Source organism: Dendropsophus ebraccatus, chromosome 1 (assembly GCF_027789765.1).
Source record: "Dendropsophus ebraccatus isolate aDenEbr1 chromosome 1, aDenEbr1.pat, whole genome shotgun sequence".
Lineage (NCBI taxonomy): Eukaryota > Metazoa > Chordata > Amphibia > Anura > Hylidae > Dendropsophus > Dendropsophus ebraccatus.
The window spans coordinates 75,028,744-75,042,813 of record NC_091454.1 but is presented as its reverse complement, the minus strand read 5'-3'; the positions used below and the strand labels follow the sequence as shown (position 1 = coordinate 75,042,813).

Below are 14,070 nucleotides of genomic sequence, written 5' to 3'. Positions count from 1 at the left end.
CTATCGGTACCTTGATTGCGCATATGCGACTTTTTGATCGCTTTATATTACATTTTTTCTGGATTTGATGCGACCAAAAATGCGCAATTTTGCACTTTGGGATTTTTTTGCGCTTACACCGTTTACTGTGCGAGATCAGGAATGTGATTAATTAATAGTTCGGGCGATTACGCACACGGCAATAGCAAACATGTTTATTTATTTATTTATTTTTATTTGTGAAATGGGAAAAGGGGGGTGATTCAGACTTTTATTAGGGGAGGGGATTTTTTATTAATAAAAACACTTTTTTTCACTTTCACTAACAGTAATTAGAAGCCCCCTGGGGGACTTCTATATACACAGAACTGATCTCCCATTGAGATCAATCCTGTGTATATAATAGAGCAATAATCCATCAGATCGGTGCTCTATTATAATGGTCTGCTGCAGACCATCTGAATAGATTGCCGAGCCGGGATCAGAACGGATCATTAGAACGGATCTCCCCTCCGCGATCGCATCGCGGGGGGGAGATCCCCCACTGGACACCAGGGAGAGGGGGCACAGCTGCTATTCAAATGCAGCTGTCAGCTTTGACAGCGGCATTTGAATAGTTAATTAGCCGGCCGCGGCGATCGGCCGCGCCGGCTAATACACGCGGTCCCTGGCTGCACTTAGCAACCGGGGACCGCGCGCTGCAGAGAGGGCTCACGCCGGGAGCCCTCTCTGTTTACTCTTAACGGCCGCATGACGGGTATACCCGTCATGCGTCGTTAAGAGGTTAATGCATGCTGAGTAGATTACCTTTCTTAACTGGTGTGTTGTGTAGTGTGGTATATATAGCGATTTAGTTTTCAAGCTCATATTAAAGTCCCATGAAACTAAAAAAAGACAGGCAGGCAGGGGAGTATGGGAACATGATGAAAAAAGTATACTTACCAGTCCTTGTGCCCCCGTAATGTTTCCTCACCAATATCCAACATTTGCAAGTGTCTTGCAGCAACTCCAGCTGCAAGCTCGCGTACCTGGCTAATGGACTGCCTGCTCTGTCAAACAGTGACTGGGATGGGACACAGCTGCAGTCACCGCCTGGCTGAGCGGTCAATCCATCAGCCGATTCCTGACGCTGTAGCTGGAGGAGCTGGCTGAAAATTACTTCCAGGTGTGGACGTAAAAACTCAAGAGTGGTGCTACGGGGGCACAGGGACTGGTAAGTATACATTGTTTACTATGTTCCCACACGCCTCTGCCTGCCTGTCAGTCATTTGTTAGTTTAACAAGACTTCTCCTTTAAAGGGCACCGATCACCTAATATATTGCAAGGCAAGCTGTTTCTAGTGGTCTGTCACTTATCTGGATATACATAGCAGGTTTTTAAGAACTTACCAGCTTAAGTAGAAAGCACTACAGGATAAGGAGTCCAGGATATTCATGAGTGGTGGTTAGCTCTGCCCACTAATCATTAGCAAGTTGGTGAGGCCAGTGGCCCGGTGGGGGCGGAGCCAGCCACCACTCATGCAAATCCCTGACTCCTCATTCTGCAACTCTCCCTACTTAAAGGGGTGCTCCAGCGTGGGGGCACTTTTTTGGGGGGACCGGGGAGGAGGTGGCTGAAATAAAAGACGTCCATTTACCTCCCCAGTTCCAGCGGCGGGTCCCGCATCACGGCGCTCCGGTGCCTGGTTCCCGGCCGTTTCCGGGTGTCTGACATCGCCCGAGACGCTACGTCTCAGGGCCGCTGAGCCACTCATTGAAGGAGGCGGGATCCGAGCGGACTTCAAACGGATCCCGCCTCCTTCACCTGAGTGGCTTAGCGTCCCTGAGACGTAGCGTCTCGGGCGGCGTCAGACACCCGGAAGCAGCCGGGAACCAGGCACCGGAGCGCCGTGATGCGGGACCCGCCGCTGGAACCGGGGAGGTAAGTGGGCGTCTTTTATTTCAGCCACCTCCTCCCCGGTCCCCCCGAAAAAGTGCCCCCATGCTGGAGCACCCCTTTAAGCTGATGAGTTTTCAAAATGTATTATGTTTCCCACAGTAAGTGACAGATCACTGTTAACAACCTGTCATTTCAGCAAGGGCGGCATACTTTATGTGACAGGTTCCCTTTCACCATGATTTGGTAAAGCATTAAAGAGAACCAATCACCCAGATATTCCAGGTAAGGCTACTAGCAGCGCCCGGAAAACCTGCAAAACCACTCCCTCAATATGTGTCCTGAATGTTCTGTAGAAGCTTTAGCTGCTCAAAGTCTTTTATTCAGGCACGCAAGACATGCCAAGAGCTGGGAACTAGTCATCTGGACTGTGACTAGTCACGGCTCTCTGCCTGTCAGCACGCTCTGCAGGATGATAGCTTCTAACTGGCCTCCTTTCCTGGCAATCATCCTGCAGAGCACGCTGACAGGCAGAGAGCAGTGACTTGTCACAGCCCAGATGACTAGTTCCCAGCTCTCTGCATGTCTTGTGTGCTGGAATAAAATACTTTGTTTGAGCAGCTAAAGCTTGTACACAACACTCAGGACCAGGGCCGGCGTCAGCACCCGGCTAAGTAGGGCAAATGCCGGGGCCCCTAGCTCCTCTAGGGGCCCACTCCCGTTTGTTACTACATTTTTTTTGTTAGTAAAAAAGAAAAAAAAAGTGTAGTAACAAAGGGGACTGGGCCCCTAGAGGCCGCATGTGACAGTTAGGGGCCCGCCGATCCATACTGGGGCCCCCGAGCACCTGTCTTCCATCACAAATCTTCCCTACAGCCGAGTAGGAAAGAGGACCTTTGAGTCTGAAGGACCTTTGATGATGTCACGGGTCATGTGATCGGACACATGACCTGAGGGCAGCAGGTAGGCTCTGCAAACTAAGTGTCCTGTATGTGCTGGTTCTTCTACTTGTTTTGTGTATAGAGGTCCTGCTGTAATATATCTATATCTATTACAGCAGTATATATATATATATATATATATATATTACAGCAGGACCTCTATACACAAAACAACTAGATATCTGTATCTCCTATCTATCTATCTATTTCCCTATCTATCTATCTATCTATCTATCTATCTATCTATCTATTTCCCTATCTCCTATCTATCATATGAACATGGTGAGACCTCTAGTTCTCCTATATTCAGGCCCTGCAGTGATATACAGTGTGTGTGTGTGTGTGTGTGTGTGTGTGTCTATTATATATATATATATATATATATATATATATATATATATATATATATACACACACACACTGTATATCACTGCAGGGCCTGTATATAGGAGAACTAGAGGTCTCACCATGTTCATATTATATATATATATATATATATATATATATATATATATATATATATAATGCTGGTGCTGCTAGTTCTCTAGTATACAGCTCCTGCTCTGTGTGTATGTATATACACACACACACACACACAGAAGGAGCTGTATACTAGAGAACTAGCAGCACCAGCATGATATATATATATATATATATATATATATTCCTGTCACTGTGTCTGACTCCTCCAGAGTCCTGACTACTGCAGAGATCAGGAGATACAGGAGGAGAAAGATATGCAGCAGCCGCATGTTTCTTCTGCTGCAAATCTTTCCTCGCCTGTCTCTCCATGATTTGCTCCTCAAAGGGGCCCGCCGAGGCTCTGTCGCCCAAGGGCCCACAAAAAGCTGGAGCCGGCCCTGCTCAGGACACATGGTAAGGGAGTAATTTAGAGCTGCTAGTGTTACCTGGAAAATCTGGGTGATTGGTTCTCTTTAAATAATATGCATTACAAAAACAACTTACCAGCCAAACTTCAAGGTACCACACACATAGGACTGCCATTGGGCACAAAAGAACATGAACATGCTGACAAAGCAACAGAAGAACATCCAGCTGGGCATGGTTCCAAGCCGTCCTGCAGCTATCGTCCCTACTGCTACAAACACTGTGCAGGAAAAGAACAAGCCGTATATTAATAAGAAACTTTCTGCTCTCTGCAACATTTAAGCAATAAACACAAGAACCAAAAAGTATAGTAATCCAAGAAGATGAGTATTACCTATTGATATAGAGTCACATCCATGGTCAAACAGCTCCCCAAGGGGAGAGCTACTGTTGGTTCTTCGAGCTTGTTTCCCATCAATAGCATCCAATGACTGATAAGCAAACAAACCTATAGCACAAAGTAGTAATGCCCAAGATGGTGCCTGTGGCAGGAAAAACAAAACAAAAAAAATATTAGAGCACTGAAACAGCGAATAATAATAATATTATTTATATAGTGCTAATGTATTCTGCAGCACTTTACAATTCTAAGGGTAAATACATAAACTAAATCAGTTATTTCAGGGATACTCATGTAACCATCAAGTCAAACATGAGGAGTGAGCAGACATTTTCTACAGAAAGCTGAACAAACCACCTATCTTAGGGTCCTGTTACACCTCTGGATCTTCGGCCATCAACAAGTGCAAATGAGAGCCAGTCAGCAAGATCAGCGCTTGTCTGTAGTGCCTTTACATGGCACAATTAACTGAGAGGCCAGGCTGCACAAACTATTCCTGTATCATTCATGAGGCTGTCAATCATTTTGGAGGAGGTGACGGCCTGAAGATACAGTGGTGGATGGAGAGCAGGATGCCGGATCACACAGCAGTGCAGAAGATAATTATGCACTTTTGTGTGATTTGGAAAGTTTCCCTTTCCCGCTCTCCACACCATCATATGTGTATAACTTGGTGGTTGATAACAATCTAGGTTTTGTACATTGGGGCATATGTTTTGACTCAACAGATGAGTATATTGTAAGGCCTGGACCCAGAAAAGAGGAGTCTGTGTAGTGTAGGGAGCTCATGTATGAGGTTGCCTTGTTGTGGCAGGTGGACTCTCAAATCGAGCTTGATGCCTTCACTGACAGTATCAAGCTCCATGCAGTCACATAATGACAAGCTCCTTCTACATCATCTCTCATAGGTCTGTACCCTCACTGTATTTTGAAGAAAGTGGATGGCCCTTCTTTACTCACTAGTAAACTAGGAGTGTGCTGGGAAAGCAAAAAAGGGTTGCTGCGGTAGACAATTTGGGTGGACGATTGTGGGACAATTTGGGTGGTATGGTACCATGCTAAGATTACTGTTAAGTCTCTTTTTAAACCAATTTAAAGCCACACACACTTACCAAGTAAAGAAAGGTGAAAAAGGAAAGATATTTGGCATCCATAGTAGGACATCCACTGTGTCCTCCAACTAGTAGAAAGAAATAACAAGCCGCTGCCAGATAGCTCCAGTAGTGGCTTATCTCCTGCCAACACAAGGGTCCTAGAATCCCACTTTCCTAGGGGGACAATCAGCAGAGTCCTCTTACACATCATTGGTCAATCAGCCAACACGATTGGGTTTAGATGAGGTTATAGCTGGATTTACAGCTGTCAGAAGAATAGTGATTGAAAGGACAACTTATATCATATACTTTCCAGATATAACCTTACAACTAGGAGGAAGATAAATTGTGCTCATTAATCTCATCAGCTCTGTCCAGTTGTTAGCCTGGTTGATGCATCATGGCGAGTATGGCACAAAGTATGGCAAGTCAGCAAGTGTGGCACAAAAGAAGCGTTCATGTCCTAAAGAAATCTCTGCCTCATTAAATATGACTAATCTAATAAACAGATCAGGAGATACGGACTGAATACAATCGCGTCCTTTTAAACACGCCTTGTTTCTGGTATCTTTGTAAGTAGACGGTTGTGTAAGAGCTGCTGACAGGGGAAAACATGACACCTCAGCAGCTTCTTCAGCCCTCTCATTACAACAATGCAGGAGGATTGGAGCTGTTGTTATCTGTGAACTCTGCGACTCTTGTAACTTCCAGCCCTAATAGCAGCACAGTGTGTGTCCACAGGTTCACTGCACACTACAACGACCTTTGGAGCTTACAAATATTGATCTGTTCTCTGACATGAGGTGTCCTGGACTCAACCCTAACTAGGACCAGGCATTTATTAGTAAAATTATAATGTATACTATAATATGAGCCCACTTCTCACTCTTTAGGCTGGCTTCAAACTTTATCAAACACATTTTGTGAAACATGTTTGGTCTATTTCTAGTTGTATAGTTTTTTTTTTTTTTTGCAGGACTCACAAGTGTTGTCACCTTACTTAAGGTGGCCATACATCTTCAATAACCGTGGGAAGAAAAATTGTTCGTCCGAAAGTTATCTCTCCAGTCCTCCCCATACACAGAAACATTCAGCAGGGTACAGCATTCCTGTGTTCTATATGGGGAGAGGTACACCACAGCCAGGCAACTCTGGTGGCGGCTTATCTCTCTTAAGAACAAAGGGGTCAGGCTGAGGACCTAACAGCAGGCTACAGAATTCTGACTGTAGTAAGAGGCAATGAGATGTAAGGCAGTCTTTACAGTGTATAACAAGCTGACTAATGCCAAATTATCATGAAATCAGGATGCCATGTCTAACAGATGGTAGTCCCACCTCTGGGACATGCACATATCTTGAGATTGAGGGTTTCCCATGGCCACCTGCAGTCTGCCTGAGTCCAGTGGACATGGTCAGGAAGCAAAAAAAAAAAAGAAGAAAGAAAACCAAGCTTGCTGCTAACTCCAAAGTTCCTGGAAAAAAGGGGACATGTTGTTCTATTCCTGAATAACCCCTTTAAGATCAATAAAAATGAGGCATGCTGCATAAAACAGGAGATTTAACATTTTTCAGCTTCCCAAAACTATAATTTGCTTGTACCATCACTAAACTCTGGCAACTACATTCTCCAGCACTAAAGCAAGATAAAGATAGAGAGACAGACAGAGTTAGATGCCAACAGTCCCAAAACTTGCTATTCAAGTGTTTAGTAATGCAAATCCATATACCATTCCCTCTAGCAGTGGAGAATAAAGTGACCAGAGTTTGCAATGGGATCCTGCCACGGCGCTCAAATGATGATTACCTTGAACATTGGACCAAACAGTAACATACAAGGATATTGCTTTTTCTGGATGTAGTACAGGCTTTGGCAAAAGATATAAAATGCACTTTGCAAATAGATGTCACCCGCATAAGGCCCAGCTCACTACATTGCCAGAGCATTGGTTGTGCCGTGTGAAAGGTTTCCAGTCTAGAGGCTGACACTAGTGACAGATCAGGTTTGTAATGATGTGGAACTGCTGAGACTTGTCAGCGGGCAAGTGCTGAGGTGGCAGTGTGACACAAATCAGGTGACTATAGGGAACACAGACTCTGCTAATGGTGCGTTTACACAGGCAGATTTATCTGATCAATTTTGGAAGCCAAAGTCAGGAATGGATTTGAAAAGACAGGGAATCTCAGTCTTTCCTTTATGACCTGCACCCTTTTTATAGTCTGTTCCTGGCTTTGGCTTCAAAAATCTGTCAGATAAATCTCTGTGTAAACGCACCATAACAATGCGTTCCTTCCAAGCACAGCTCCACTTCCCATAAAAATACTAATGTAACAAAGCTGAATATTTTATTTGTGCATGTACACAAGAAGGTAGGTAAAGGAGAAAGCCTGAGCGGTGTCCATACAATCGGAGAGCATGTCTGCCTTCTCCAGATGTCCAGACTATTCCTGAAAGGTAAATCAAGGATTCCCTCTCATTTCTGAAAATCCATAATGCTCAGGGAAGCTAAACCCTCTGTACATACCAGTGTTAGTACTATTGTATGTACACAGTGCTGCCTCCTAAAGAGGCAGCAGTCCAGTGCCCAGTATAATTCCTCTATGCTGTTTATCACGTTTCTTCTCAGACAGCACTATGAAAACCTAGTGCACCAGTAATCCCTTTCCCACCCCCAAGGGCCATCTATAGTATTGTATTGTAAACCATGGCCCAGAACGGAACCGGCTGGTTTAGACCTGTGCTATTTTACTGGTTTCAGCAATATGTCATGGCATAACAGAGAGGAGTAAATGTTGTCCTTTGGTTGGCCAGATGAGTAAGGGTTTGTTCACACTGAGTAAAACAGGTGTAATTCTGCAGCAGAGCCCCCGCCGTGGAATCCTGCCTGCCTCAGTGTGTCAATGGGATGCCTCACATGCCACCGCTCTCCGCTCAAAGAATTGACATGTCAGCAGCGGTGCGCAAGACATCCCATTGACACACTGAGGCAGGTGGGATTCCCCCTGTTTTACTCAGCGTGAACATACCCTAAGTGGGGAGAAGTAGTCCAGTGTATGAGAGCTGCTGGCATCAGCTCTGGTCCCACCAATGAGAAACAGCCATAGAATGGACTCATTCCAACATACACTAGGGTGCACCGTAAGACCTGGCACTGCCATTACAGCATACACTATGGTGCACTGCCAGACCTGGCACTGCCATTACAGCATACACTAGTGTTCACTGTCAGACCAGGCACTGCCATTACACCATACACTGTCAGACCTGGCACTGCCATTACAGCATACACTATGGTGCACTGCCAGACCTGGCACTGCCATTACAGCATACACTATGGTGCACTGCCAGACCTGGCACTGCCATTACAGCATACACTAGTGTTCACTGTCAGACCTGGCACTGCCATTACAGCTTACTCTAGTGTGCACTGTCAGACCTGGCACTGCCATTACAGCATACACTAGTGTTCACTGTCAGACCTGGCACTGCCATTACAGCATACACTGTCAGACCTGGCACTGCCATTACAGCATACACTATGGTGTGCTGTCAGACCAGGCACTGCCAATACAACATACACTAGTGTTCACTGTTAGATCTGGCACTGCCATTACACCATACATTGTCAGACCTAGTACTGCCATTATAGCATACACTCTCAGACCTGGCACTGCCATTATAGCTTACAATATCAGACCTGACACTGCCATTACACCATACACTGTCAGACCTGGCACTGCCACTACAGCATACATTGTCAGACCAGGCACTGCCATTACACCATACATTGTCAGACCTGGTACTGCCATTATAACATACACTGTCAGACCTGGCACTGCCATTATAGCTTAAAATATCAGACCTGACACTGCCATTACACCATACACTGTCAGACCTGGCACTGCCATTACAGCATACATTGGTGTGTACAGACCAGGCACTGCCTAGTGTTCACTGTCAGACCTGGCACTGCCATTACACCATACATTGTCAGACCTGGCACTGCCATTATAGCATACACTGTCAGACCTAGCACTTCCACTACAGCATACATTGGTGTGTACAATCCTGGCACTGCCATTACAGCATACACTAGTGTGCACTGTCAGACCTGGCACTGCCATTACAGCATACACTAGTGTGCACTGTCAGACCTGGCACTGCCATTACAGCATACACTAGTGTGCACTGTCAGACCTGGCACTGCCATTACAGCATACACTAGTGTGCACTGTCAGCCCTGGCACTGCCATTACAGCATACACTGTCAGCCCTGGCACTGCCATTACAGCATACACTAGTGTGCACTGTCAGCCCTGGCACTACCATTGCAGCATACACTAGTGTGCACTGTCAGCCCTGGCACTACCATTGCAGCATACACTAGTGTGCACTGTCAGCCCTGGCACTACCATTGCCGCATACACTAGTGTGCACTGTCAGCCCTGGCACTACCATTGCAGCATACACTAGTGTGCACTGTCAGCCCTGGCACTGCCATTACAGCATACACTAGTGTGCACTGTCAGCCCTGGCACTGCCATTACAGCATACACTAGTGTGCACTGTCAGACCTGGCACTGTCATTACACCATACACTGGTGTGTACAGCCCTGGCACTGCCATTGGTGTATACAGACCTGGCACTACCATTGCAGCATACACTAGTGTGCACTGTCAGACCTGGCACTACCATTGGTGTGTACAGATCTGGCACTGCCATTATAGCATACACTGTCAGACCTGACACTGCCATTACACCATACACTGTCAGCCCTGGCACTGCCATTACAGCATACACTAGTGTGCACTGTCAGCCCTGGCACTGCCATTACAGCATACACTAGTGTGCACTGTCAGCCCTGGCACTGCCATTGCAGCATACACTAGTGTGCGCTGTCAGCCCTGGCACTGCCATTACGGCATACACTAGTGTGCGCTGTCAGACCAGGCACTGCCATTACGGCATACACTAGTGTGCGCTGTCAGACCTGGCACTGCCATTACAGCATACACTAGTGTGCGCTGTCAGCCCTGGCACTGCCATTACAGCATACACTAGTGTGCACTGTCAGCCCTGGCACTGCCATTACAGCATACACTAGTGTGCACTGTCAGACCTGGCACTGCCATTACAGCATACACTAGTGTGCACTGTCAGCCCTGGCACTGCCATTACAGCATACACTAGTGTGCACTGTCAGCCCTGGCACTGCCATTACAGCATACACTAGTGTGCACTGTCAGACCTGGCACTGCCATTACGGCATACACTAGTGTGCACTGTCAGCCCTGGCACTGCCATTACGGCATACACTAGTGTGCACTGTCAGCCCTGGCACTGCCATTACGGCATACACTAGTGTGCACTGTCAGCCCTGGCACTGCCATTACGGCATACACTAGTGTGCACTGTCAGCCCTGGCACTGCCATTACGGCATACACTAGTGTGCACTGTCAGCCCTGGCACTGCCATTACGGCATACACTAGTGTGCACTGTCAGCCCTGGCACTGCCATTACGGCATACACTAGTGTGCACTGTCAGCCCTGGCACTGCCATTACGGCATACACTAGTGTGCACTGTCAGCCCTGGCACTGCCATTACGGCATACACTAGTGTGCACTGTCAGCCCTGGCACTGCCATTACGGCATACACTAGTGTGCACTGTCAGCCCTGGCACTGCCATTACGGCATACACTAGTGTGCACTGTCAGCCCTGGCACTGCCATTACGGCATACACTAGTGTGCACTGTCAGCCCTGGCACTGCCATTACGGCATACACTAGTGTGCACTGTCAGCCCTGGCACTGCCATTACGGCATACACTAGTGTGCACTGTCAGCCCTGGCACTGCCATTACGGCATACACTAGTGTGCACTGTCAGCCCTGGCACTGCCATTACGGCATACACTAGTGTGCACTGTCAGCCCTGGCACTGCCATTACGGCATACACTAGTGTGCACTGTCAGCCCTGGCACTGCCATTACAGCATACACTAGTGTGCACTGTCAGCCCTGGCACTGCCATTACAGCATACACTAGTGTGCACTGTCAGCCCTGGCACTGCCATTACAGCATACACTAGTGTGCACTGTCAGCCCTGGCACTGCCATTACAGCATACACTAGTGTGCACTGTCAGCCCTGGCACTGCCATTACAGCATACACTAGTGTGCACTGTCAGCCCTGGCACTGCCATTACAGCATACACTAGTGTGCACTGTCAGCCCTGGCACTGCCATTACAGCATACACTAGTGTGCACTGTCAGCCCTGGCACTGCCATTACAGCATACACTAGTGTGCACTGTCAGCCCTGGCACTGCCATTACAGCATACACTAGTGTGCACTGTCAGCCCTGGCACTGCCATTACAGCATACACTAGTGTGCACTGTCAGCCCTGGCACTGCCATTACAGCATACACTAGTGTGCACTGTCAGACCTGGCACTGTCATTACACCATACACTGGTGTGTACAGCCCTGGCACTGCCATTGGTGTATACAGACCTGGCACTACCATTGCAGCATACACTAGTGTGCACTGTCAGACCTGGCACTACCATTGGTGTGTACAGATCTGGCACTGCCATTATAGCATACACTGTCAGACCTGACACTGCCATTACACCATACACTGTCAGCCCTGGCACTGCCATTACAGCATACACTAGTGTGCACTGTCAGCCCTGGCACTGCCATTGCAGCATACACTAGTGTGCGCTGTCAGCCCTGGCACTGCCATTGCGGCATACACTAGTGTGCGCTGTCAGCCCTGGCACTGCCATTACGGCATACACTAGTGTGCGCTGTCAGACCAGGCACTGCCATTACGGCATACACTAGTGTGCGCTGTCAGACCTGGCACTGCCATTACAGCATACACTAGTGTGCGCTGTCAGCCCTGGCACTGCCATTACAGCATACACTAGTGTGCACTGTCAGCCCTGGCACTGCCATTACAGCATACACTAGTGTGCACTGTCAGACCTGGCACTGCCATTACAGCATACACTAGTGTGCACTGTCAGCCCTGGCACTGCCATTACAGCATACACTAGTGTGCACTGTCAGCCCTGGCACTGCCATTACGGCATACACTAGTGTGCACTGTCAGACCTGGCACTGCCATTACGGCATACACTAGTGTGCACTGTCAGCCCTGGCACTGCCATTACGGCATACACTAGTGTGCACTGTCAGCCCTGGCACTGCCATTACGGCATACACTAGTGTGCACTGTCAGCCCTGGCACTGCCATTACGGCATACACTAGTGTGCACTGTCAGCCCTGGCACTGCCATTACGGCATACACTAGTGTGCACTGTCAGCCCTGGCACTGCCATTACGGCATACACTAGTGTGCACTGTCAGCCCTGGCACTGCCATTACGGCATACACTAGTGTGCACTGTCAGCCCTGGCACTGCCATTACGGCATACACTAGTGTGCACTGTCAGCCCTGGCACTGCCATTACGGCATACACTAGTGTGCACTGTCAGCCCTGGCACTGCCATTACGGCATACACTAGTGTGCACTGTCAGCCCTGGCACTGCCATTACGGCATACACTAGTGTGCACTGTCAGCCCTGGCACTGCCATTACGGCATACACTAGTGTGCACTGTCAGCCCTGGCACTGCCATTACGGCATACACTAGTGTGCACTGTCAGCCCTGGCACTGCCATTACGGCATACACTAGTGTGCACTGTCAGCCCTGGCACTGCCATTACGGCATACACTAGTGTGCACTGTCAGCCCTGGCACTGCCATTACGGCATACACTAGTGTGCACTGTCAGCCCTGGCACTGCCATTACGGCATACACTAGTGTGCACTGTCAGCCCTGGCACTGCCATTACGGCATACACTAGTGTGCACTGTCAGCCCTGGCACTGCCATTACGGCATACACTAGTGTGCACTGTCAGCCCTGGCACTGCCATTACGGCATACACTAGTGTGCACTGTCAGCCCTGGCACTGCCATTACGGCATACACTAGTGTGCACTGTCAGCCCTGGCACTGCCATTACGGCATACACTAGTGTGCACTGTCAGCCCTGGCACTGCCATTACGGCATACACTAGTGTGCACTGTCAGCCCTGGCACTGCCATTACGGCATACACTAGTGTGCACTGTCAGCCCTGGCACTGCCATTACGGCATACACTAGTGTGCACTGTCAGCCCTGGCACTGCCATTACAGCATACACTAGTGTGCACTGTCAGCCCTGGCACTGCCATTACAGCATACACTAGTGTGCACTGTCAGCCCTGGCACTGCCATTACAGCATACACTAGTGTGCACTGTCAGCCCTGGCACTGCCATTACAGCATACACTAGTGTGCACTGTCAGCCCTGGCACTGCCATTACAGCATACACTAGTGTGCACTGTCAGCCCTGGCACGGGCACAATCTGTGCAGTATACCCGCCCACCCTGGCACCTTCTCACCTCCTCGGTGGCCGTGGGACAATAATATGCGACAATGAGGGTAGTGACAACATTCAAGACCAGTCCGACCATGGTGATAGTGTTGGGCGCCACCCATAGCGGCACCTTCTCCACCAGCCAGTTCCAGTAGACCTGCATGAGGGGCTCCAGCATGGAGCGGCCGGCCGCGCTGTACTTGTGCTCCTCCAGCCGCTTGAGCTGCAGGGCCGTGAGGGGCTCCGGGAGACACAGGACACCGGCCATCCTGCACAGCCTGTCAGTCCCGTGTCTCTTCCTGCTTACACCTTCCGTCCCTGAGGGGGCAGGACCGGAGCGCTTCACCCCGGAAGAGCAGGAGTACTCGGGAGGCCGGCAGGACCCTGGAGGCTGCACGGACGGTCGCGTCTGTAATTCAGTGATTTCAGGTAGAGATGACACGTCACGTCAGGGGCGGGGCCTCCTTGGTTCTCATGTAGTAAGGTAGTGTAGTACTGCACCAAACAG

General features: G+C 48.7%; 1 protein-coding gene across 1 annotated transcript in view; it reads right to left on the bottom strand.

The window, feature by feature from the left end:
* Positions 1-14,070, bottom strand: part of CHPT1 (choline phosphotransferase 1) — a 25,258-nt gene extending 11,188 nt beyond the window's left edge. Inside the window, exons 1-3 of the mRNA XM_069973376.1 lie at positions 13,588-14,070; positions 4,019-4,166; positions 3,763-3,904 (exon numbers count right to left, since the gene is read on the bottom strand). Coding sequence (XP_069829477.1) covers positions 3,763-3,904; positions 4,019-4,166; positions 13,588-13,830 — 533 coding nt within the window. The 5' untranslated portion in view covers positions 13,831-14,070. The remainder of the gene's footprint in view (positions 1-3,762; positions 3,905-4,018; positions 4,167-13,587) is intronic.